This window comes from Gouania willdenowi, chromosome 21 (genome assembly GCF_900634775.1).
Source record: "Gouania willdenowi chromosome 21, fGouWil2.1, whole genome shotgun sequence".
Lineage (NCBI taxonomy): Eukaryota > Metazoa > Chordata > Actinopteri > Blenniiformes > Gobiesocidae > Gouania > Gouania willdenowi.
This window is the reverse complement of record NC_041064.1, coordinates 1,136,630-1,161,759: the sequence shown is the minus strand read 5'-3', so window position 1 is coordinate 1,161,759 and position 25,130 is coordinate 1,136,630. Positions and strand designations below refer to the sequence as shown.

Sequence of the window (25,130 nt, the reverse complement as noted above, 5' to 3'; positions counted from 1 at the left end):
AACATTTTGTAATTGAATGATCTCAACCAACAATTTAGATTTTAAAAAAAACATTTTAGTTAATTAAAAAAAGCAAAAATATGATGGAATAGGTAATAATACATTTGTATCATCAATCGGCAAAGAATTACTTTACAAAACAAAAACTTTAAACTATTTATAAAATAATCCGCTGCCAGTAGAGGATATATATGATAGGCTAGCAAAGAAGGCTCTTCTCGAGACGGAAATTGAATATGTGGTCCGATTGGGGAAGGCTGAGTGTGTCAGTGTTTTCAAAGCTACTGTGTATCAGCAATGGCAAAGGGAGTGGGAGAATGAGTCTAGAGGGAGGCATTATTTTAAGTGTCAACCTTGTGTGCAGGGCACTAGACTCCTGTGGGCAACTAGCCGATCAAATCAAGTTAAGATAACCAGATTAAGACTGGGGCATTGTGGACTAGCTGCATATTTAAATCGAATAGGCAAACATCCGGATGGATTATGTCAGTGTGGTCAACTTGAGACTATTTCCCACGTTCTATTGGCCTGTGGATGTTATTCTGCTGAAAGGGGAACGTTATTTAAAGAACTTTCAACTCTTGGGCTGACAGTGTTTTCAATAAAGTCAATATTTGCATCAAGAGCAGAGTCGATTTTAATAGATAAGGCAGTCGTGAGATATCTCCAATCTTCCAACCTCTATTTGAGAATCTAAAATGGAGTGACTCTAAGTGAACAGAAGAGGGCAGCATTACGCTTCTTTTAGTGTACAGCCTGCCGGAAACCATTAGAAGAAGAAGAAGAGGATATAGTGTCTGGCGTCACATCCGGAGTTAGATTATTTCTTCCAACAACAAAATGGCGAAGATCGCCAAGACGCACGAAGGTAAACCTTTACAAAATGTTTATATTCCTGTACAGAGTATGACTTTTATGATGCTGTTTGTTTGTGCAAATGTTATAGGTTGTTTCTGTGTTTGCATCTTCCGCCTCGACTATAGTTTAGCTGCGTTTTAACTTCCTAAGAGAAAACGTTTGAGGCCTGTTGCAACGCAGTGCAGCACGTCATAATGGCGCTGATGCTAACGTTAGCATGTTAGCGCAGCTTTAAAGTGTGGCAAACTTAAAAGGTAGAACCGACACTTGTATACAGATATGATTTACATTTTACATTTTAGAGTTCCTTTTTCACCAATATTTGTCCAATTGTGTTTATTTTCCTTTGGGTGAGCTTTACGATTAGCTGCACGCCGTTAAATGCGGCTAATAGATCAGTCGATACGGAGCGTATTATTGAGGCAATAATCAATAACCAGTGATACAATAACTTCATCAGCATACGGCTCAGAATGATTTGTGTTCCGTTTGTTTCGAACCTGTCTGTTTCCGCGCTATTTGGCGATGAAGTGAAACCGTGTTTCTAACGTTTCTCTACACCGAAATAAACAAAAGAACGGCGTGTGTTTATTTTTAATTGTTCCAAATAAAGATGTCGGTGCATTTAGAATGAGAAACACTTTAAATACTCCCTGGGAGCTTTGAATTTAATTAATGTGTAAAAATAAAAATAAATTCTTCATCTATACAGAAATATACATAAGGTTTCATTTATTGTTCAGAATAATGAATAAAATGTAATGAACAAAGACTGTTGTTACATTTAATAGCGCAAGTACATTTTAGAATTACTTTAGCCTTATTTAACCAATAATCGTAGATTTCTCAGTTATTTTCCTTTGTGTGCGCTTTACAGTTAACTGCACACTGTTGAAGACGGTTAATAGATTAATCTATACTGTTTCTAATTCAGTTTTTACAATTTGTTTTTACAATATATTACATCGTTTTATTTAGGGGTGGGGGTCATGTTTTTTTTAGGCACATAGTACCATTCTATAGCATACTCAAATAACTACGCTACCCAATTTTTTTTTGGTAAATGCAGCAAATATTTAAAAAAAAAAAAAAAAACTTTCCCTCTGTAGCACACGTTCATGATTTGATTTCGCCTCGTCTCTTTAAGAAACTCCAAGCTTGTCTGGTACGTCCATGAACACGTTCCCTTCAGTACTCAAACAAACACGCATGGATGTTTACATCGGTTTTACTGTACGCTCACACTGTATTTGGATACTTTCTACATTTCTACATTGCTACAATACATTAGAAAGATTATCAAAGTGAGGAATGCTGACGTATGGACAGAGATCTCTTCCCTCTCACCGACATACACACTCGCTTACCGGTGCTGGTGCTAGCACTATAGTCCAGAATAGGGATCACATTGTGTCTGTGTACTAATTAATCCACTTTCAAATAAGCTCTTGTTTTAAAGTAGTCATCTGAAAAGTAGAACAAATGAAGCAGATCTTTTTGGGACGAGAGCCACTTCGTAAGATAAACTCCAACCATTGACGAATTTTCATTCAAAAGAGGGCTGTTTTTTTGCATCCAAAAATACATTTTCTCGCTGAGGCATTTATAAAAACTAGAGACAGGCAGCTACTGCATTGAGCAGAGTAAACCAATCGACAAGCAGTTATCTCTCAGCTGTTTGCTGTGACTGCAGCTATTTTGACGGAGCTGGAAGGGGGAGGGGTGCAAGTTTTATTTACATTTTTTATTTTTTATTTTAATGCGTACATTAATGAGTACAGACAACATAAGCCATGGGTTTCTTACAAAAGTATTTCAATTAAGTAAATGAAAAGCTAAATCTGCGGAGGCGGGTGTTGTGGGCTGAACTAAGGAATAGAATATGAGGAGGAGGGGCTCTGCTGTGGAGCGGTGGGCGGTAACTCGGCTGGTGACGAAAGGTGCGAGGCGTCTCTAGGAGGTGGGGGCGTTCCTAGGAGGACTCGGGCGCAGAAACACTTAAAATGGCTGCCGTCAGAGTTGTTAAAGATTACTCAAACATACATGAATGAACCAAGGCAACACTCCAGGTATGTTTTTAATGAGGGAATGACATAGTAACATGATATAAATCTTGAAAAAGTCGATTTCACATAATATATAATGTAAAAATGATGAACTATATATCAGGAAATGAAATAATAATGAAAGTGCAGCGCTATCGTGGTGATGCTGATTTTAAGATAATAACAATTGGGTTGAAGAAGGTTGTTTTGCTAGAGTTTAGCATGCACGTGAGTGCACAGACACGCAAACTGAGATCTGATACTTTCAGTATTCGGTCCGTCCTCGTAAATGGGTTGATAATTTATAATAACTCCCCACAACAAACAGCGTCTGTTCATGTAAATAAACAGGACGACTGAATAACAAGTATCTGCAAGTCACTTGAGATATTTATTTAATATTAAAGAAGAAAAAAATGTATCAAAACCATTTATGTAGCAATATAATCCGTGTACCCTTAGTTCTTTGGTTATTCCGTTTTAAAACCAAATCAAAACAATTAAACCATGTGGTTATTTTTCATGTGGCCTTTGGTTTGGTAAGTTAAAAGCAAGGCCGAATAGTAGCGTGACACAATAACGCAATCAAACAACATGCAGTGATTTTGAGTCGGAAAAGTGTGTGCATGTTGCAGAACCAGCAGCAGCTCCTCCTTTCTGCAAACAAACACAGCCAGACTCTCTCCTTTCCCCTCTTTGTTGTCCGTCACCGCGTAAAAGTTGCAAGCTGTTAAATTCCACAATGGAGTTAGTTGTTAGCGCTGTGAGCCACAAATCCGTAAACATCCTCATTGTTTCCTCCTCAGTTTACAAGTGATGTCGGGTCTCGCTGCATAGGCTGGTGTAGCATTAGCATGGAGTGCTAACAGCTGATGTGTGTAAACAATGGGTCTGTGGCTCCAAGCAGTAACTCCCAACCTCCACTTTAATGCACTTTAGTTTGTTTTTTTTCGAATGCATGTTTTGTTTTATTTGAAGGGTTAATATAAATGATGAACTTTGTTGTGCTTTTTTTGAAAAGCAAAGACTACTAGAATATTTTTTTTTTAAAAAATGTCAGAGTATTCAATAAACATTTACTTTCTTTAAAATACATGTCTACTAATGTATTTTAGGCTATTTATACACTATTAAAAAAAATTGCGAAAAACTTAACTGCATTAGGTATTATTCGGCATTCGGCCAAGCGTTTATATTTTATTCGGCATTCGGCCGCAAATTTTCATTTCGGTGCATCCCTAACTTTGTTAAATGTTACAGAATGGTGTTTATACTGTTTATTTATTGCCTGAAAGACCTTTGAAATAAAATGGTCAAATCATATTTTAGTTGTTTTTTGGGAGTTGATATATATGTAAATGATTGTGTGAGACGGGAATGTATCACAACGATTGCAGGCTTGTGAATCGTATCGTGACCGACTTTGTGATATCGACAAACATCATATCGCCATCTGAACATATCGACATCGTGTCGTGATGAAGCTGGTGATTTACACCCCTACTATGTAGTTAGGTTGACACGTGAGGTGGTGAATGATTGTGAATGAAGGGGAAAGGAAACCTGTGCTGCTTATTATTTAAGTTACTAAACCATGTGTAAAATCTGTGCAGACATCGAGGCTCAGATCCTGGAGATCCAGGGGATGAAGGCCACTCTCCAGGAGGAGGGAGATGAGGGCGTGGGCCTGGACTCCACTGGCTTCTACGACCAGGAAATTTACGGAGGCAGCGACAGCCGCTTCGCCGGATACGTCACGTCTATCGCCGCCAACGAGAAGGAGGAAGTGTGTGCTGTTCTCTGTTCTCTCTTTTCTTCTCTCGTGTGTCTTGCAGACGAGCTGGGAGAGATTTGACCAGACTCGTGTTTCTTTTTCTTTAGGACGATGAAGAAGACTCGTCCACCAGCCTGCTGGGACCCAAGAAGCCAGGATATCACGCTCCTGTGGCTATTCTCAATGCCATCCCCCAGTCTGATGAACAGGTAGTTACACAGTGGACAAATAATGCACATGGGAATAGGATTAGATTAGAGCAAACAAAAAACTGTTCTCCATCCACAGTCACTCAGCTGAGCATTTAAAACAAAACAGCACATTACAATCAGGCAGTGGGTCTCATCTGATGTCGTTAGGGCGTAGACGTGAACCAACTCTATCAATTTGTTTATGAAACAGAAAAGTTTTGTCAAATCGTAAACTTCAAATGTGAATTCCTAGCAGTGACATTCTTTAATTTAAAAAAAATTTGGACAGGTATCTCAGATAGTTTTGTGATGGGCACAGCTTACAGCTATGATAAAGTATGTGTGGCATGGTCACTCGAAAATCACATTTGAAGTTTGATTTGACATACATTTTTTCAATTAGATTCTATAGAAAACAAATTGACAGAGCTTGAAAAAAGCTTAAAAATGACACTAAAATCAAATCTGCAGCTATCTTACTTCCAAAGATCTGTGCATTTCTCATGGATCACAACCATTCCATAAAGTTTAACTAAATTCTGAGAGATGAAGAAAAATTTTTAGGTGATTTAACACACATGCCTGCAACATAGATTTAAGGTGTGTATATCAAAATAAAATGGGTGGGAAATGGTGAATTTATAGGTTTTACTGGTTGGAATGGTTGGTTTTACAATCATGACCAGACAAACCAGTTGAAATAACACACTTTATTGTTTTTTATATTTAAAACCTGATCAAACCTTCATTGTTTCTCCCCCTCCCCCTGTCTTTAGTACGACCCGTTTGCAGAGCATCGTCCACAGAAGATCGCAGAGCGCGAGGACGAGTACAAAGCACGGCGCCGACAGATGATCATCTCACCAGAGCGACTCGACCCGTTCGCAGATGGTAAGTTTCGGCCTCTTTTTATTCCTCATCCTCCGCGCCCCCCGTTTCCTCCCCCTTGTTTTTTTTGGTTACACACTTTGTGCCTCCCCCATGACTGCCAATGATGTCACACCTGTTGGTTTAACCCTTGGAAAACAAACACTCTGCTGTGTTTCCTAGGCCTAGTGCTCCCCCCTGTGGTCTCACATTCACACAGAAGTAACTCAAAATATTAAAATAAGTCTTTCTTTGATATGAAAGCATCACTGACCACACTGTAAACAGAGGGATTGGAGCACAGGCTCTGTGGATGCAGACGGGCTGTTTGTGAGTCGAAGGCTTAGCGTTCAAAGAGTGGAAAGTGCAGCATCTTCCAGGGTTGATACGATGCTAAGAGGAGCTTCAGATTTAAACGCACTCAGAAAAGTTCAAGTGTGTGGTTTCCAACTGTTTACATGTGATTAGCACGCAGACAGCAGCCGTGTTACAGAAACCTTTAATACACAGAACTACAGAAAAGGTTTAGTTACGACTTCACGTCGCTGACCAACTTCAGTGTCTCTGCCTCCTGGGATGCTTTTAAAATAAACAATCATGAACTAGGCTATAATTCTATATGAACTACTTTTAATAGAATGTATTCAAAGTTTTGTGGCTGACCTTTGAATGTAAACCAAGAGCTAGCAGGCTAGCTCCTGATCAAAAAATTCTTATCCCTATTGAAACAGGCACTCATTAAAAGGCTGGTATTCCTTTAAATTAAAGGTTTGACTACTTTCTGGCCCCAGTTCATAACACCTGATATGGTAATACTTGAATTTCAATGAATATTGCGGGGGGAAAAGCACGATATCTTAATATTATACTTGAAGTTTCTTTATTTTCCTGGTATTAATATTTTGCTGTAATTTCCTAATTTCTCTCAGCAATAAATATTAGTTCTCATCATCCTCTCAGATGATTAGTCACTGGAAAGGGTGCAGTCTCTTTTCTAAAATCCACCAGGTTTTTGTAGTGAAACCAACACTACTGACAGATATGAATAGTCTGAACAATATTAACATGTAAACAAATGTTAAATATTACAAAGACAGTCCTGACGGGGTAGTTTCACCTCTTTGTATTATTTTGTCTCCATAATGAAAATATTAGATGCTCCTGAATGTGTTTCTATAGTACAGCCTGTTGGTCAGACGCACCCAACGTGCGCTGCGGTCCATCATGAGTGTTTCCTGAAGCCTGCATGTAGCGAGCGCTCTGTGTACAAACATGTTGTGTGACTGCATTTCTGTCACTGCAGATCTGTGTGAGGCTGCGGTGACAGAAATGTGCCAAATAAAAGTTGATGTGCCGCACTGTGCCACAGGCCCATACTAACTGTCCTTAATTTCTCTCCTACAGCAGTACTGCTTTGCCAGTCCTGTACTGCTCTGTTAAGGTGCAGCGCCTCCTCCTGTGTAGGTTATGGGGATCACTGAGAGCTTGTCAGATTGGTCAGGGTCCATTGGCCGATTTTTTTATTTTTTATTTTTATTTTTTGCCCCACACCTTTTCTGCCCATTTCATTTGACCACATTTGGCCCCTTAAAGGAACCCAGCAGATAAACATTAACATGTGGAATAAATCAGGCCTAGAGGTGGAGCTGCAACGACTGCAACAGTCGACCTGTCACCAACACACGCTAATGGTTTGCTCTGGTTAGCTTCTTATAATCTAGTCCACTGGTTCCCGACCTTTTTCGGGTCGTGACTCCATTTTTATGTCATAAATTTCTGGCCACCCCAGATACTATTTTTCTCTAAAATTAGTCATTTAAACACATTTGTTGTACTGTTAAAAATACAGAGTAATAAGGATTAGTTGCATAATGTGCCAGCTCAGATATTTTCATACTGCACTTTCACTTGAACTAGATTAATATTTGAAACGTGAAAGTATAGAATACAGTTGTGTGTAGTTATATTTAAGCTTTTTGAGCTTTCAGCCTCTTCGTGCACTGTGTATCTATTTTTGTTGTGTTGTTAAACTGTGCAAAATAAATTAATAAATGTAGAAATTTAATAAGTAATTTATTTTATTGTTACACGACCCAAAGGTTGAAAAACCCTGATTTAGTCTGTCGTGCCCACACTAATGAATAGAAGCAGTGGCTTCAGGGAGACCAAAGATGCTCCATTTTAAAACTTCAAACTAACCCAGGGAGGAAAACAATTCAAGAACGTTTCAGTAAAACTCTCCCATAACAAACAAAAAGTTAAATCTATCATGAACTATAAATGTAGTTCAAACTAGTAAACTACCCATGTTGTCCTGTCCCTTGTCACGGACATATGAAAAATAGATCTGTTCCTAAATATACCAACATGAATTAAATCCTTAAAGAAGACACATTAACTCTTTCAGGGAATTATCTGTCAGTCTGGAGCGTCTGTTACATGTTGTGTATCTTTGTGAGGGAGAAGGAAAGTTGAAGATGAATCCTTGTGTTCCATGCATTAAAGACAGGAAACTGTTAGACGTAGCAGGTCTGTATCTCACCCTGTGATTGGTCAGTAATGGTCTGTTGCAGCTCGACCCAGTGGCTCTGCCAGCGGCCCTCCTTTTTAAATTAGATTGGCTAATTTCCCGTTCTCCTCACTCACCTGAACGCACCAGCACAGACTCCGCCCCCCCCCCCCTCGACTCCTCGGCCCTGAGTCTGATGTGTATTTCACAGAAGATGCTCTCTGTTCTTTCTTTGTTTTTTTGTTTTGTTTTTTTTGTTTACATCTGAGTGCTGTTAATCAATGCAACACAGGTGGTATGCTGTTGTGTGTGAGTTCGAACCCTTTTTCAAAGTGTTACTAATGGTAAAGAGGAATTTTCTAGGCTTCTTTTCTGCCGGTTGAAGTCTGACTGCAGATGGACCCTTGGCACTGAAAGTGTACGTATACTGAAGAGCGCAGCAAGGAGCCCTGCATCAGTGATGGCTACACTTAATCTACCCTCAGCTCCTCTCCATGTATCTGCTTGATTATAATTTAACATGATTCTAGACCACACATACTTGACTGTAACTCAGCTTAGTAATGATCAGCAGTTAAAATGCAGAGCTAATGTGTCAGGGTTAGCTGCCTATGTGTTTCTGTGCTTCATGTCTTTGTGTACACGTGCTCAGACGAGCGCCCTCGCTCATGGCCGTATCTCCTCTGCTTGTTGGTGCTCTTTCGCGCAGGAGGCAAAACGCCGGACCCCAAGATGCAGGTCAGGTCGTACGTGGACGTCATGATGGAGCAGAATCTGTCCAAAGAGGAGGTTAGAATCACTCAGTGATAGAGATTCTGATCAACCCCCACCATTTGGTCTCTTCTTGAAATGATTTATACCTTCACCATCGAGCAGAGAGCCTCCTGTTTTAACAAGTTTGACCTAAAATCTTCTAAATGTCCTCATTAGTAGGTGTATGTCTAACAACACACATTATTATGAACCATATTCATTTAATTACCTTTTAAAAATGGGACTTTACAGTTTTAGAGCCTGTGTTCTCCTTCATCTTGAAATCATGTGATTGATGATGTCACACGGCCCCACTGCTTGTAAACATCCCATTGTTTTCTACTGGAGTGAAACATTCAGACTGATTTATAAATCATTTAGGAACTTTTTACACCCTTTAGCAGATTTTTCAGTCAAAATGACAACTTGTGCTGCTTTTGGTTAATTTAAAATAAAAAAAGGAAAAGTTAAAGATTTCGATGTAAACCTTTAGTTTACAGAAAGAGGATAAAAACAGTTGTAGTCACAACAATTTTTATGCTGAGGGCGACAGTTCCAACTCTGGTTTGGCAGTCGACAAGGAAGCAGAGAAGAAGAGCTCTCCTAAGGGACCTTTACTCTCCCTTAAACAGTGCGTTGACATGCTCTGGTAGCTGAAGTTAGCGAATAATCATGGACATAATGTGTTTTGTTAGACATAGATCTTCTAATAAGTACATTTAAAAGATTTTAGGCCAAACTTATAAAATAGCAGAGAATCCCTTTAACACACTGACCTGTAACGTACTGTACAATATGAGAAGGTGCCGCAGGTTTCTTGTTCAGTAGCATATTTACCTCCACCATGGAGGTCATTTAAAAAAACTAAAAATATTTGTCTGTTAGCAAGATTGTCATAAGCACTTTGACAACATTGGAGTAGATCTGGATCAATATACTGATTCTGAATTGGTTTGAATAATCAAAAAATATCTATCATTATCAAAAATGTATTAAATTGCAGGTATTTTAGGTTAGTTCCTCAACTACCCCAGTGATTTTTCAGAAATAAAAATGTGTCCATACATTGTGACTTATTGTATTACTATTAATGGGATATCCATTCCAAGCCTTTTAAGCGTGAATGATCAGATAACTGACTATATCGGAGGTTTGTTAGTGGTTTGACTCTTAGTGAAACCACCGTGTGTTCTTCTTGCAGAGGGAGATCCGTCTGCAGTTGGTGGAGAAGGCCAAAGCGGGGGACCTGAAAGCAGTCAACGGTTCTGCTGCTGCCCAAGCTGCCGCTAAACGCAAGCGTCGCTGGGACCAGACTGCTGACCAAACGCCCTCCAACGCCACTCCCAAAAAGATGTCCAGCTGGGACCAGGCCGACGCCTCTTCAGAAGTAAGAAGAGGAGCTTTAGATCGTCATCAATCAGTGCTGACAACATTAATAACACTCGCTTTGTTTCCTCCCTCAGACTCCTGGACACACCCCCGGACACACCCCCGCACACACGCCCTCCAACAGCCGCTGGGACGAAACCCCCGGACGCCCCAAAGGCAGCGAAACGCCTGGCGCAACACCCAGCAGCCGCATGTGGGACCCCACCCCCAGCCACACGCCAGCCGGCGCTGCCACTCCTGGCAGGGACACGCCTGGCCACGCCACTCCAGGTCACGGTGGCGCCACTGGGAGCGTCCGCAAGAACCGCTGGGACGAGACCCCGAAGACGGAGCGCGAGACACCCGGACATGGCAGCGGCTGGGCCGAGACACCTCGCACCGACCGGGGGGAGGAGTCAGTGGGAGAGACGCCCACTCCTGGCGCCAGCAAGAGGAAGTCACGTTGGGACGAAACACCCGCCAGTCAGATGGGGTCCTCCACGCCCCTGCTCACCCCTGGGAAGACCCCCATTGGCACCCCTGCTATGAACATGGCCACGCCCACACCAGGTGAATGACACGTTTCCCACAATAACGCCTTCTGTTGGGTTTTTGTGGGCGTGGCTTTATCTAACCTGTGTTCCCTACAGGTCACCTGATGAGTATGACCCCCGAGCAGCTGCAGGCGTGGAGGTGGGAGCGTGAGATCGACGAGAGGAACCGCCCCCTGACAGACGACGAGCTGGACGCCATGTTTCCTGAAGGATATAAGGTATGAGTACACAGGTATTTTACTTTGAAAAGTTAATGAGGACCCTGAGGTCTGCGAACCTTTCTCGCCTGTTGGACCTCTCCGTGGTCACATCAGGGCTAGTCGTTCGCTACATCAACGCCCACACGAGAGCTGTCAGACCTGAACTTCATGCTGGTCTGTTCTTACCCTGCACCGTTGGCCACACCCACTATGTCAAGTTGGAGAGTTTTAAGGGTTTTAGAACACATTGAAAATAATATTGTACATTTAATTTTATTCAATGCTAATGTGCTTTTAATAACTTTTCTCTTTTTTTCTTTTTCTTTTTCCCCCTTATTTCTTTTTTTTAGTTTTTTCTTATTTTTTTCTTTCTTTTTTTTTTTAAAAGTAATTTTTCTTAAAGTATTTAATGTGTAAAGCAGCAAACAGGAACAACAAATATGCTTTTATTGTGAAAGTCCAGCAGTGAACAGTGGTTTAACTATAACTTGTCAACCAAAGCTAATAAAATGAGTCGTCCACTGGTTGATAAATTCAAAACACTTTGGTGAATGTTTACTTAAAAACTAACTTTTTAATCAAAAGTTTAATCTGGTTTTGACACTATGGCTGCGTCCCAATGGTGCTCTGCTCAGGTTGGTTCACGGTGTAAACATGCCTGTAAAGAGCCTCCGCCTCTCCTCAGGTTCTGCCCCCTCCAGCCGGTTACGTGCCGATCCGCACGCCGGCCCGCAAGCTGTCAGCCACGCCCACTCCCATCGGCGGCATGACGGGCTTCCACATGCAGGTGGAGGATCGGACCACCAAGCAGATGAACGACCAGCCGTCAGGGAATCTGCCCTTCCTCAAACCAGATGACATCCAGTACTTTGACAAGCTGCTGGTGAGCCTCACACACAGTTATACTAAATTAATAAACTCATTTAAACAACAAATGATGGAGAGAGATGTTAATTTATGTATTTTAATAAACCAAAATATCTCAGAAAAAAAAGATTCATCTGAAATTATCTGAAGCTTTTGTTCTCACAGGCAATTTATTTATAAATACACTAATTACTCTTTCAGTCCATTCTGTAGCCACTGTTAATGTTGTTGAATCTGTGTTTCAGGTGGAGGTGGATGAGTCCACCCTGAGCCCAGAGGAGCAGAAGGAGAGAAAGATCATGAAGCTGCTGCTGAAGATCAAAAACGGGACTCCCCCCATGAGGAAGGTCAGTATGTGACGCCATATTTAACGCTTTTATTGTGAAACGCAATGAACATCGCGCAAGAAACGAGGGTTCAAACCAAATGTCTTTCACACTAAAGATATTCATCACAACATAAATATGAGAACAATAACAAAGCAATACAGACTGATCTGAAAGTTAACATGATTTATATCAAAATGTGTAGTAATGTAACGATAAGTAAACCATTTATGTATAAATGTTAATATAACATTAATGAAAACCATTACAGCAATTACAATAACAAAAGTTTCATTTAAATGTTAAAGTACATCACAGAAGAGTAATAATACATTATTAATTAGACCTGTGGTGTTTCCTGGTTAGCTCCATGTCACTAGAATGTTTTTTTTGTCACTATATCAACAAGTGGTTGAATTAACAGTTGTTTTAACCAGAGATACAAAAACAGACATGCTAAATCTTACGACAGTACAGAGATTTGAGCCTGTTGTGTCTCGTCCTGCATTTCTGAAACCTAGAAAAATGTCCTTATTTTCAAGATTTACTTGAAGTAATCACTAAAATGATACCTGTCCATTATTTTGAGACACTTAGTTTGTCACTACTTGCTTTAAATTTGAGCAAGGAAGGAAAGTAAAACAGAAATGTTCACCCTGAAACATATTTAAGAAAATTTGAAAAGAAATTAGAAATATAACAGTCAAAATAGAAGTAAAATCTATAATTTAAACCAAAAAAATGAAGTTGATAAACACTAATAAAATAAATGATAAAACATGTTAAATACAAATTAAATAATGCTAACCATGGTTTTCAAAGACTCAAAGGGTTGTGATTAGAAGTGTGTGTGTATTATTGATGAGGGGGTGCAGCAGGTCCATCACCCAGCGCTCCGCCTGCTGTGGCGTCAGCGTGAATAATCTCCTGCTACAGGATCTCCTCTGAGGAGGAGCTGCTGGTCTCAGTGTGGACGTCACGTCACGCTGCACTGGGAGCAGCAGACACTAACATCTCTGATCAATTAGCCCTTCTATAAACTATTGGTACTTGAAAGGTCAAAGGTCACGACTCCTCCCTCTTCCCTCAGGCCGCTCTGCGTCAGATCACCGATAAGGCCAGAGAGTTCGGCGCCGGTCCGCTCTTCAACCAGATCCTGCCGCTGCTCATGTCGCCCACGCTGGAGGACCAGGAGCGCCACCTGCTGGTCAAGGTCATCGATCGCATCCTGTACAAGCTGGATGACCTGGTCCGGCCCTACGTGCACAAGGTGAGGGGGCGGTTTTACGTGTACCACAGCAGGAGAAAATAGAGACACTGAATCACACGTTAATGTTTGCTGTGCAGATCCTGGTGGTGATTGAGCCGCTGCTGATTGATGAGGATTACTACGCCAGAGTGGAAGGGAGGGAGATCATCTCTAACTTAGCCAAGGTAAGCACCGCCCAGCAGCTTCTCACCCTGTGGTCTGCGAACCTTTCTCGCCTGTTGGACCTCTCTATGGTCACATCAGGGCTAGTCGTTCGCTACATCAACGCCAACACGAGAGCTGTCAGACCTGAACTTCATGCTGGTCTGTTCTCACCCTGCACCGTTGGCCACACCCACCAACACAAACTCTGACCCTCCATAATAACACACTCACTGATGAACTTTACACTCATTTGCATTTTGAGTTGCAAAAACTAAAGACAATTTAAATGTTGGAGAATTTTGATCAGTGTCACCAACAGAACGACCTCCATCTGAGTCAGTGAACAGTGTAGTAGATAAGCTGGCTTCCCTGTTATGTGGTGACCACAAACTACTCACATCAATGACATTTTAACACATGTATTTGCACAGGTGTAAAGAGTACTGATATGTCCTACTCAAGTAGAACTTCTATTACTTGAGTGTAATTGGACCCAAGTACAAGTAGGTCGTACATAAAATACTCAAATACAAGTAAAAAGTAGCTCAGTAAAATAGTACTCATAGTATAAGTTACTAGTTACTTTCTCCCCACACATATTTTTTGTAGTAAATTTTGCAAATGTTCCTTTCCATACAGTGAACGCTTGTAAACCATTACTTTCACCTCTGTGTATTGGGATATAAGGGAATGGTAAACATTCACCAGTTAACTGGGAGCCCAGTGGGTCCATGCTGCGCTGTCATGGACCCACTGGGCTCACGGTTAACTGGTGACCTGCTGTCGGATGGCGGCGTGAACTGATAAACACGGGTCTGATGCCCTCTCCACAGGCGGCCGGTCTGGCCACCATGATCTCCACTATGAGGCCTGACATCGACAACATGGACGAGTACGTGAGGAACACGACGGCCCGAGCCTTCGCCGTGGTGGCATCGGCGCTGGGGATCCCATCGCTGCTGCCCTTCCTCAAAGCCGTGTGTAAAAGCAAGAAGTCGTGGCAGGCTCGCCACACGGGCATCAAGATCGTCCAGCAGATTGCCATTCTCATGGGCTGTGCCATCCTGCCCCACCTACGCAGCCTGGTGGAGATCATAGAGCACGGTTAGGCCCCGCCCCAACTGTTAATTTATCACTTTAATAATGTAGAAGAGTGTTGTTGATTTATACTTTGTGTATGAAGGTCTGGTGGACGAGCAGCAGAAGGTGAGAACCATCAGTGCGTTGGCCATAGCTGCTCTGGCTGAAGCTGCGACTCCGTACGGTATTGAGTCCTTTGACTCGGTGCTCAAACCTCTGTGGAAAGGAATCCGACAGCACAGAGGAAAGGTGGGAGGAACACACACACACACACACACACAGTGTAAACTAACACTTTATACTCTGTTCTAAAAACCTCCATTTACATCAATTTACACAAAGTTTCCTTCATTGTTTTCAAATCCCTCTGAACATCCAGTAGATTCTTCCTTTTGAATTAAATCCACCAGTAAATCCACTTTGATCTCCTGACATGTTTCGACTGAGAACTGCCTGTCTTTGTCGTAGATTGCTTAGATGTTAATGGTTATGGTCAGGATGTGAGGAACATGTGTCTGAATAAATGAAACTGTAACATATTATTCAAAAAGAAGACTGAGAAACTTGCTGGAAATCAAGGACACATCGAAGCGATCAGCAGATGCCTCTGACAAAGACTGATCTCCCAACATGTTTTGACTGTCAACTGCCAAAGTACATTTCCTGAGGAACAGTTGTCTAAATCATTGAAACCACAACATATTATTCAAAAAGTTTAAAAAAAATATTATGAGTGTCTCTTAAAAGTGCTATATAAAATCCAATTCATAATCATTATTATTAAAAGAATCTTGCTGGAATAAATTTGCCAGTATTTAGTCTCTTATATTCTCTCTCTCTCTCTTTCTCTCTCTCGAAGATTTTGTCAAAACAAAGCAGCATTTTTTTTTTTATTGTCACGTGTGAATAAAATTGCCTTAATGTCACAAACTGGCTGTAAAGATCAACTCCTTAGCTTTCAGAAACTTTCTCAGGTAGAGCAGAAATTAGCAGAGTTATGGTCTTTTAAATTCACGTGTTCCCTGAGATGCGTTCAGGGTACCTGGTAGTAATATATTTATCGAATATCCTCGGACAAGATGCAAAAAGAGGACCTGTCTGGGTAAAACCGGACGTATGACCACCTTAGTTTAGCTGTTGAGTTTAAATGTAATTATTTGGTTCAGTTTCATGGTTGGTTGATGTGTCGCCCCCTGCTGGATTTTCTTTACACTGTTAATGTGTGTTACCTTGTTGTGTATCTTCAGGGTTTGGCTGCGTTCCTCAAAGCTATCGGGTACCTGATCCCTCTGATGGACGCCGAGTACGCCAACTACTACACCAGGGAGGTGATGCTGATCCTCATCAGAGAGTTTCAGTCTCCTGACGAGGAGATGAAGAAGATCGTGCTGAAGGTGAGGAGAGAATACACAGACAGTGTTTTCTTGGTGTGAGCTACAGTGTTTGTGTTTCAGGTGGTGAAGCAGTGCTGTGGTACTGACGGTGTGGAGGCGAACTACATCAAGACTGAGATCCTTCCTCCGTTCTTCAAACACTTCTGGCAGCACCGCATGGCTCTGGACAGACGCAACTACAGACAGGTCAGTACGAGAGCTGTGACTCCACTTGTGGCGCAGATGTGTTCGTCTGTGTGTTCACTGATGTAACGTTTGTGTGTAGCTGGTGGACACCACGGTGGAGCTCGCCAACAAAGTGGGCGCCGCCGAGATCATCTCGCGCATTGTGGACGACCTGAAGGATGAGGCCGAGCAGTACAGGAAGATGGTGATGGAGACCATCGAGAAGATCATGGGTAACCTGGGAGCAGCCGACATCGACCACAAGCTGGAGGAGCAGCTGATCGACGGCATCCTCTACGCCTTCCAGGAGCAGACCACCGAGGTCAGAGACGCCTTAAACACACATCACGCCTCATCAATGTGACCCCACATTTTTATTCTGAAGGTCTGCTTTGCTTCCTGCAGGACTCTGTGATGCTGAATGGTTTTGGTACAGTGGTGAACGCTCTGGGGAAGCGAGTCAAACCCTACCTGCCTCAGATCTGTGGTACGGTGCTGTGGAGGCTCAACAACAAGTCGGCTAAAGTACGACAGCAGGCGGCAGATCTGATCTCACGCACCGCCGTGGTCATGAAGACGTGTCAGGAGGTACGACATTCGTGTGTGTGTGTGGCACATTGCAGCAGCTCCAACGCTCCCCCTAGCGGCGCTAACAGTACTTCCCCTTGCGGCGCTAACGCTACTTCCCCTAGCGTGCTAACACTTCCTGTGTGTTGCAGGAGAAGCTGATGGGTCATCTGGGTGTGGTCCTCTATGAGTATCTGGGAGAAGAATATCCTGAAGTGTTGGGCAGTATCCTGGGAGCTCTGAAGGCCATTGTCAATGTCATCGGTACCAAAATAAATTCTTTATTACATCAGAATACTTCATGACGATGATGATGAATTGAAATGTTCATATGTATGTCATTCATGATACTCATTAATGATTTGTTGTGTTTTGTTTGTCAGGAATGCACAAAATGACTCCGCCCATTAAAGACCTGCTCCCTCGTCTCACGCCCATCCTGAAGAACAGACACGAGAAAGTCCAGGAGAACTGTATCGACCTGGTGGGACGTATCGCTGACAGGTGTGTGTATAATTGTGTATCTGTGTCTTCTCCAGAGGAGCAGAATATGTGTGTTGTGTATCTGTTTGTGTAAAATTGTGTGTGTGTGTATTCTATAGAGGAGCAGAGTATGTGTCAGCCAGGGAGTGGATGAGGATCTGCTTTGAGCTCCTCGAGCTGTTAAAGGCTCATAAAAAGGCCATTCGTAGAGCCACCGTCAATACGTTTGGATACATCGCCAAAGCCATTGGGTGAGCAGCAGCGCCCCAGACACACACTAACACATGACTCCATGTTCTACTGAGGTCTAACTCCTCCTCCTCCTCAGCCCTCATGACGTTCTGGCCACGCTGCTGAACAACCTGAAGGTCCAGGAGCGTCAGAACCGTGTGTGCACCACGGTGGCCATTGCCATCGTGGCAGAGACGTGCTCTCCCTTCACCGTGCTGCCGGCGCTGATGAACGAGTACCGCGTACCTGAGCTCAACGTGCAGAACGGCGTGCTGAAGTCTCTCTCCTTTCTGTTTGAGTACATCGGAGAGATGGGGAAGGATTACATCTACGCTGTCACACCTCTACTGGAGGACGCCCTGATGGACAGGTGAACCTCTTTATTCTGATTTATTCCTCCTGGTGAGGAGGTTTAGTCCTGATGCAAAGCTCCATTTTGGAAAGGATGTTCCTCAGGACAATAGGAATACATTTACCCTCAGACACAAATGACATCACACTTTGACCCCACATTAGTCATTATAGCTGTAAGAGAAGCAGAGGTACAAAGTGTGCATTATGTGGGTCAAGGAATAATAGCGTTCCACTTTTCATGACATTGGAGGTGAAATATGCAGTTTTTTATTGAAAATGCGCATGCCAAAACATTGTGACCCACTTTTTTTTTTAATTCAGCCACCAAATTTAGCTTTTTAAAACTAGCTGTTGAAAACACACATTTAAAATATTTTTTAAAAAAACATGAATCGTATTTTCACAGCATGCCTGTCAGAAAAAAACGTTCTTTCAAAATAAAAGTCCAACATGAGACATTAAGTGTTTATTTTTGACCAGCTGTCTGCGACCCACCCAGTACTGGTCCATGACCCACTTCTGGGTCCCCACCTACCAGTTGAAAATCGCTGCTCTAGAGTATTTCTGGCAAATTGAAAACCTTTTTTTTTTTTTTTTTTTTTTTTTTTTAAACCGTCTGTTTCCAACACTAGGTGTGATTTCATCTGTGTCTTAGGGTAAATTTGACCTGAAAGTACGTCCATACATTTACATCATGAGTTGAAGTCAAAGGTCTATTTTTGGGGGTTACCCTCCCCTCCCTGCTATTTGGTAAAGCGTGTGTTCTGGTGTCCTAACATGGCTCCTCCCCCCTCAGAGACCTGGTCCACCGTCAGACGGCATCGGCTGTGGTTCAGCACATGTCTCTGGGCGTGTACGGGTTTGGCTGTGAGGATTCTCTGAACCACCTGCTGAACTACGTGTGGCCCAACGTGTTTGAAACGTCTCCTCACGTCATCCAGGCTGTGATGGGGGCTCTGGAAGGACTGAGGGTGGCCATCGGACCCTGCAGACTGCTGCAGTACTGCTTACAGGTCAGAACTACACCACACAGTTAGGGTTACTGCATCTCAGTTATCATTACTGTGACCGTTTCTAGTTATGGAGCCAAGCCCGTGGGGCCTGGGAACCGCGTATGCTTAGGACCAGTTGTGCTAGGAACCCTATTGTATTTAAGATTATTATTAGTTTAGTTACATTTTATTTTTCTCTTGGTGAAAGTGGTGCTGCAGGCTAAACCGTGCAAGGGAGGGCGGTGCCCTTTGGAGGGTGGGTCCAGAACCCCCGGCTTACCTTGGACGCAAAAACTCACTTATGTCCGCCAGCAGGTGACGCAATAACAAAGGTCAACAGGTTTTGACCTATAACTCCCACATCGTATGTCGCACATTCAAAAACTTCATATCCGGGGCGGTGTTTAGCTCAGTGGGTAGAGCGCCCGCCCCATGTACAGAGGCCATAGCTCCTCACCTGCAGCGGGTCCAGGTTCGATTCCCGGCCTGGGACCCTTTCCTGCGTGTCATTCCCTGCTCTCTCTGACCCCCTTTCCTGTCGAGCAACTGTCATATAAAGGCCACTAGAGCCAAAAAAATCCTTTAAAAAAAAAAAAAACTTCATATCCACAGATTCCCTGAAGAGCACTGAATCACCTGGGCGAGGCCACGCCCATTTCCGCCTAAACTTTTGTCGAAACAAAATCGTGAAAACTGGAAAACCTACGTTTTCAAACTCCTTGGCATGTAGAGTCTTCAGTTGGACCTGATCTAACGCTCAGCTAATAATTTTGTTTGGTCAAAATATGCGCCAATTATTAACGAGTAAAGTTTTTAGTTCTTTTAGTTCTTCCGACACCACATCTGAGATGATTAGTTGGCATGTGACTGTGACTGTGCCAAATTTGGATAATGGAGGTCACTAGGGGGCGCTGCAAATATGGGAAATTTATCTCTTAAATGGCACGACAGATTTATCCCAAATTTAGTGGGTATGACCTTGGGTCGCTCCTGAGGCCATATCTCGAAGGTATTCGTGATTGATCAAAGTGGGCGTGGCTTATTACAACATAAACATCAAACATTTATTTCAACTGAAGTATTATGTTGAAGGCTGTGAAATGTACTGGGTACATATAGCAGAGCACACAGACCACCCATACCACTAAGTGACGCTATAATACAGTCACTGAGCATCGGTAGTCCTCTCACCAAATAAACACCATGAAATCATTAACATTAAGGAAAAAGAAGCTTAGTTTCAGACTGTCGGTTAGATTTTGGTGTTTTGATTTCCACTGATTCTTTCCAGTTGTAAACTGATGTTTGTGTTTTTTTTTTTTTGTTTTTTTTTGTTTTTTATTTTCAGGGTTTGTTTCATCCGGCCCGGAAGGTACGAGACGTTTACTGGAAGATCTACAACTCCATCTACATTGGCTCTCAGGACGCCCTGATCGCCCACTACCCGCAGGTTTACAACGACGACAAGAACGTGTATGTGCGCTGTGAGCTGGAGTATGTGCTGTGATCACTTTTAATAGAACCATTTCTTTCACTGTTGATTGTTGTTGATTCTCTGTACGACCCAAAGCTTCTGTTCTTATTAGATCTCCTTTATTTAACCCAATAAACCTTTGTGTATAAAACCAACCGCTGGCTTTGATTGGCTCTCACACTGACACACTCTACACATTTAACCAATCACTGATCAGCAACAGGACTCACTGATTCATCAATCACTACACGTTCCTTTGGTTCTTCACTACTAGTAAAGCAAAAAGACTAGCATCATATGCTAATAAGGGGGCAGGGAAATTATTTCAGGCTTTTCAAAGTATTCCAACCAATCAGAGAGCTGGATTTAGTTCTAATCGCCTCGCCTTCATTGCATTAGATTCACTAGTACTACTAGTAAACTAAACCTTCTACTAGTCGGGTCCAGCTCTACACAGGGGCAATGACCCCTCAAAAATAATGATTCCTCACTCCATGATCTTATTTCAGGAGACGCATCTGTTACACTCTGTTCCTGCACATTGTTAATGTGTATTGGCCTTTTAAGGACCTGTTATGGATAGATGGAGATATGAGCGTGAGTGGACGGTGGTCTCCTACCGTCAACACCGCCGTGCTCCTCAGACCGCTTATATGACAGCCGGGATCAGCGCACCTAATGCATCCGTCACACGGACCAGGGGCCGCCGCGCTACAGAGAGCCAGGCTTTCAGTCACGCCGCTGCCCCATGAGGCACCTAGCACCACACACAGGTTTCTTGTTTATCTCATCACTGGAAGTGCTACTACAGAATTGAATATGTTGCCAACTTTTGTAACAGTTACATGAGTTGAATCATATTTGCTGGAGGGGTGAAAAAATAAGGTTTATTTTGCAAGCAGTAGTTAACTAACATCTTCAAATGTAATTAAAACAAATCTGATAGAATTTGATGATTAATTTAATTTAAATAATTTTCCATTAAAATTGCCTTTCTGCTGTTGACTAAACTGAGAATATAATTGAGTTTTATCAGTGTGTAAGACACTAAGAGTAAAGGTAAGACCATGAATACACAGTTTTATTTTTGAGTATGAATTGTGGGATTGCAATAGCAAATTAAGAAAACAATGAGGGTGCAGCGCAAATGTGCTCTTTCTCTCTCTGTGTGTGTGTGTGTGTGTGTGTGTGTGAGATAATGTTGATATTAGATATAAAACAACCAGTAATCAATGTTGCCAGTTGAACGGTGAATTTAAGATACTCTATAAATACTGTATGTTTAAATATTTGTAAATCTGAAAAAGTCAGTCCTCACCGGCCAAGAACCTCACCACAGGTCACTGCACTACACGGTGGTCATGGAGGCGGAGTTTGAAGCCCTCTTGGGCGTGCCCCACAGCAGACTGGAGAGACCCCTTCCAGACAGCCTCATCCAGGGCTAGACCCCACCTGGAGATGTGTTTACAGGATGAGACTCTGGACACAGCCCAACCATGTCCCACCATCACCACATTTCAGCTGACTCCAGCGCCATAGCAGAGGTGGCGTCCGAGCCCGAAGCCCCACCGTCACCCCTTCCCCCCTGTTGTCACCGGACCATACTCAATGGTTACCACGGCTACCATGACAGAGCCAACAGGGGATTGGTCACTATTTAGGGAGACTGAAACACCCACTACTGTTGAAATTCATTCGACCCAAAGACTTTGACCAAAACCCCAGAGGACCCCATGGCCCCTCCCACTGGGTGAACTCATCAACACAGAACCACAATGTAAGTCATCCAGTTAAGATACATGTTATGTTGTTGGTTGATAAAATCTGAATAATAATAATAATAATCCCCCCATGTGGGACTCCTTTCTTATTGTGGTCAGGGGGTTTGTGTTCCTCAGTGACCTTCAGAGCTATAACAGCAGGAGGTTAGTCTTCAGGTGGGACAACCATGGACAGGTGTGAGGTAGATATCTGATTGAGGTAATCATCTTCTCTAGGGTGGGATTGGACACATACAGTAGCTAACAACCCAATTCAATGAGTAAACACTGTTACTGTAAACACAGAGAAACAAAGTGCTGAGCATAAACGTATGATGCCCCCTGAACACGTCTGACTGCCCCCTCATCAGTGACGTGCCGTCAGGGTAGGCAAGGTAGGCAGTGCCTACCCAAGGGTGAATTGATATTTTGATTATTTGTTTTAATTTTAATATAATTATAAATTATTTATTTTTCCTACAATACCTATAAGTTTGAAAGTGTCTGCATTTTGTGCATTTCATAGTCCAAATGACTAAACAGCGCTTTTTCCTGGAACAGCTGCACAGTCATTTTTTTTTTTTCCACTCCGCTGTAGGGCAGAGGGAGGCCACGCCCCCTCCCAAAGGCACGTTGCTCCTCTTCCTCCATTCTCATTACGTGTTTTTACGTGTTTGTGCATGCTCAGTCAGTTCCCCAAGATGAAAACCATTTACGTCCAAAGGCAGCGTAGATATCTGCCTTTGGACGTAACCGTGCTATGCTAAATGCTATACGTAAGTTCACAGTGCATTAGTGAATAGATGCCATGTGACCGCTGCTGCTACGTTCTCTAGCTCGTGGGCGGGATAACACTACAGTCAGGATAACAGTGCTAGAGACAATAGAGAAACTTTGTTTTGAGGAAAAACGACATCTTTTAAAAGATGGAGACCAACACCTGAGCTACCAGACCTTCAGCAAAGATAAGGTCAGAACATTGTTGGTACTTTCTACAGTGAATGGAACAAAAGGAAGGATTGACTTTGTGGATGCTCCTCACTGAGGATGTTCTGAGTTGTTGTTGTTGTTATTTTCTCCATGTTTCTGTGTTTCCAACACAAACAACAGATGTGCTGTCGTGTCATGAGATATATGTTGTTGGAGAGTATGGAGGCTATATTAAATAATTGTTTATGTTTCTTTAATAGTATTTATGATGTTGATTTTGTTAGATGATAAACACTTGTTCATGTGGATCTTTTTGGGTTTTTTCTTTCTTATTATGAATTTTATATTTTGATAAGTGCATTGAGATGACTTTGTTAGAAATTGCTTTATACAAATAAAGTTAATTTGAATTGAATTAACACTTGACAGCAGAAACATATGAAATTGTCATTGGTGGTCTCCATTTGCAACGTGCCTACCCAACCCTAGTGGTCACGGCACGTCACTGCCCCTCATATGAACCTACAACCAGCCTGCTACTAGTACTACTAGTGAGATAGTACGTGTACCAACGACTATTTTAATAGTCAACTTGTCGTTGATTATTGAAACTATTAATCGACTAATTGGATGATAAATCGTACAATTATTTGCTTTTAAATGTAATATTTTTCTTATTGTGTCAAGGGTGAAATGCTCAGACTAGGGATGAGTGATATAGACTAAAACATTAATGCCGATATTTTCTGGTATTTATCACAATAAATAAATAAATAAATAAATAAAACTATTCCCAACTTAAAGTGTAAACAGGTTCTTTATAAACACAAATGAAATGTGATCCATCAACACTAGAATGTGTTTCAGTAAAACATTCAAACATTAAAAAAGGCTCAAAGAGCTCATGTACAGATATTTGATCCTCTATATTAGTGCATGTGGGTCACTCTATTCGTGATATTCTATGAAATTAATTTATGTCCTAATTTTTATTGATATTTTCTAAAAAAAAAAAAAAAGCAGATAAAAGGCAAAAATAACTCAATAGTGTTTTTACTGTTTAATATAAACAGCTGTTATTTTATATCTGATAATGAGGTTTAGAAAGTTATGATTGATAAATATGATTTACTACAAATAAACCAGATCAGACTTGATGATTTAATCATTAATTAAATCTTTATTTTGGGGGTCACGGTCTGAAGGTTGAGAACCACTGGGTTTCCACAGATCAAAGCTGTCTGGTTGAAACAAACATTACAGATAAAAAGTGTCTATTGGTACGGTTACCGAAGTAAAAGAACGTAGCGTCTTAGTGTTAGGTTATAACTTATTCCCTAATATCGCAACATTTTTAAGGGTTAGATTTAGGGTAAGGTTTAGCTGTAGTCACGTGACCTAAAACGAGAAAAACATTAGAAATAAATGAATTAAAAGTCCTAAATTTAATGTTAATGTTGAACGAGACACAGGAGAGAGTTTAGACACTAATAAATAATGTAGAACATATAAGTTAAGGGGTACATGGGGCAATAAAGTTTAGGAAACACTGTTTTATGTCAAATGTTTCTACTTTACCGTAGGTGTCCGTTATTTTCTGAAAGGTGGAAACCCTAGTGAAACTAAATGATCTACTAGCAGAAGATTTAGTGTCACTAATAGAATAAAATATGTTTCTAGTAAATATGCAAAGCTTCACGAGTACTAATACTGCTTTTATAATTAATCAATATGATATTTTATCACAAATAACTGATCAAAAATATCCAAACATTTCCAAGTGCTTAAAGCACCAAAGTCATCATTATCTATGTGATGAGAAGCATCACCACAGAACAGTTCATAATGTGAAATAATGATTATTGATACACCATAATAACCAATCATTAGATAAATAAGAATCTATTCAACACACATAATACTTTATTCTTCTTTGTTTTTACTGTTTCTTTGAAAACAAATTACAATAAATGT

General features: G+C 41.7%; 1 protein-coding gene across 5 annotated transcripts; it reads left to right on the top strand.

The window, feature by feature from the left end:
* Positions 1-732: 732 nt before the first annotated feature.
* Positions 733-20,621, top strand: sf3b1 (splicing factor 3b, subunit 1). Of its 5 annotated transcripts, XM_028435315.1 has the most exons (24): positions 733-868; positions 4,517-4,689; positions 4,785-4,886; positions 5,645-5,759; positions 8,954-9,033; positions 10,199-10,384; positions 10,461-10,935; positions 11,016-11,137; positions 11,805-12,002; positions 12,232-12,333; positions 13,403-13,582; positions 13,660-13,746; positions 14,560-14,830; positions 14,910-15,055; positions 16,054-16,200; positions 16,261-16,386; positions 16,466-16,687; positions 16,771-16,953; positions 17,085-17,196; positions 17,316-17,436; positions 17,535-17,666; positions 17,744-18,016; positions 18,797-19,013; positions 20,341-20,621. In XM_028435315.1, the coding sequence occupies exons 1-24, from the start codon at positions 841-843 to the stop codon at positions 20,497-20,499; spliced, it is 3,957 nt and encodes a 1,318-aa protein (XP_028291116.1). In that variant the 5' UTR covers positions 733-840; the 3' UTR covers positions 20,500-20,621. The 5 variants fall into 5 exon arrangements, 4 of the variants coding, with proteins under 4 accessions (XP_028291116.1, XP_028291120.1, XP_028291119.1 ...); XM_028435316.1 differs by lacking the exons at positions 733-868; positions 4,517-4,689; positions 4,785-4,886 and adding an exon at positions 8,608-8,662 and having other exon boundaries at positions 5,685-5,759; positions 20,341-20,499; XR_003672579.1 differs by lacking the exons at positions 10,461-10,935; positions 11,016-11,137; positions 11,805-12,002; ... (13 more) ...; positions 18,797-19,013; positions 20,341-20,621 and adding an exon at positions 8,608-8,662 and having other exon boundaries at positions 10,199-10,259.
* The last annotated feature ends 4,509 nt before the right edge of the window (positions 20,622-25,130 follow it).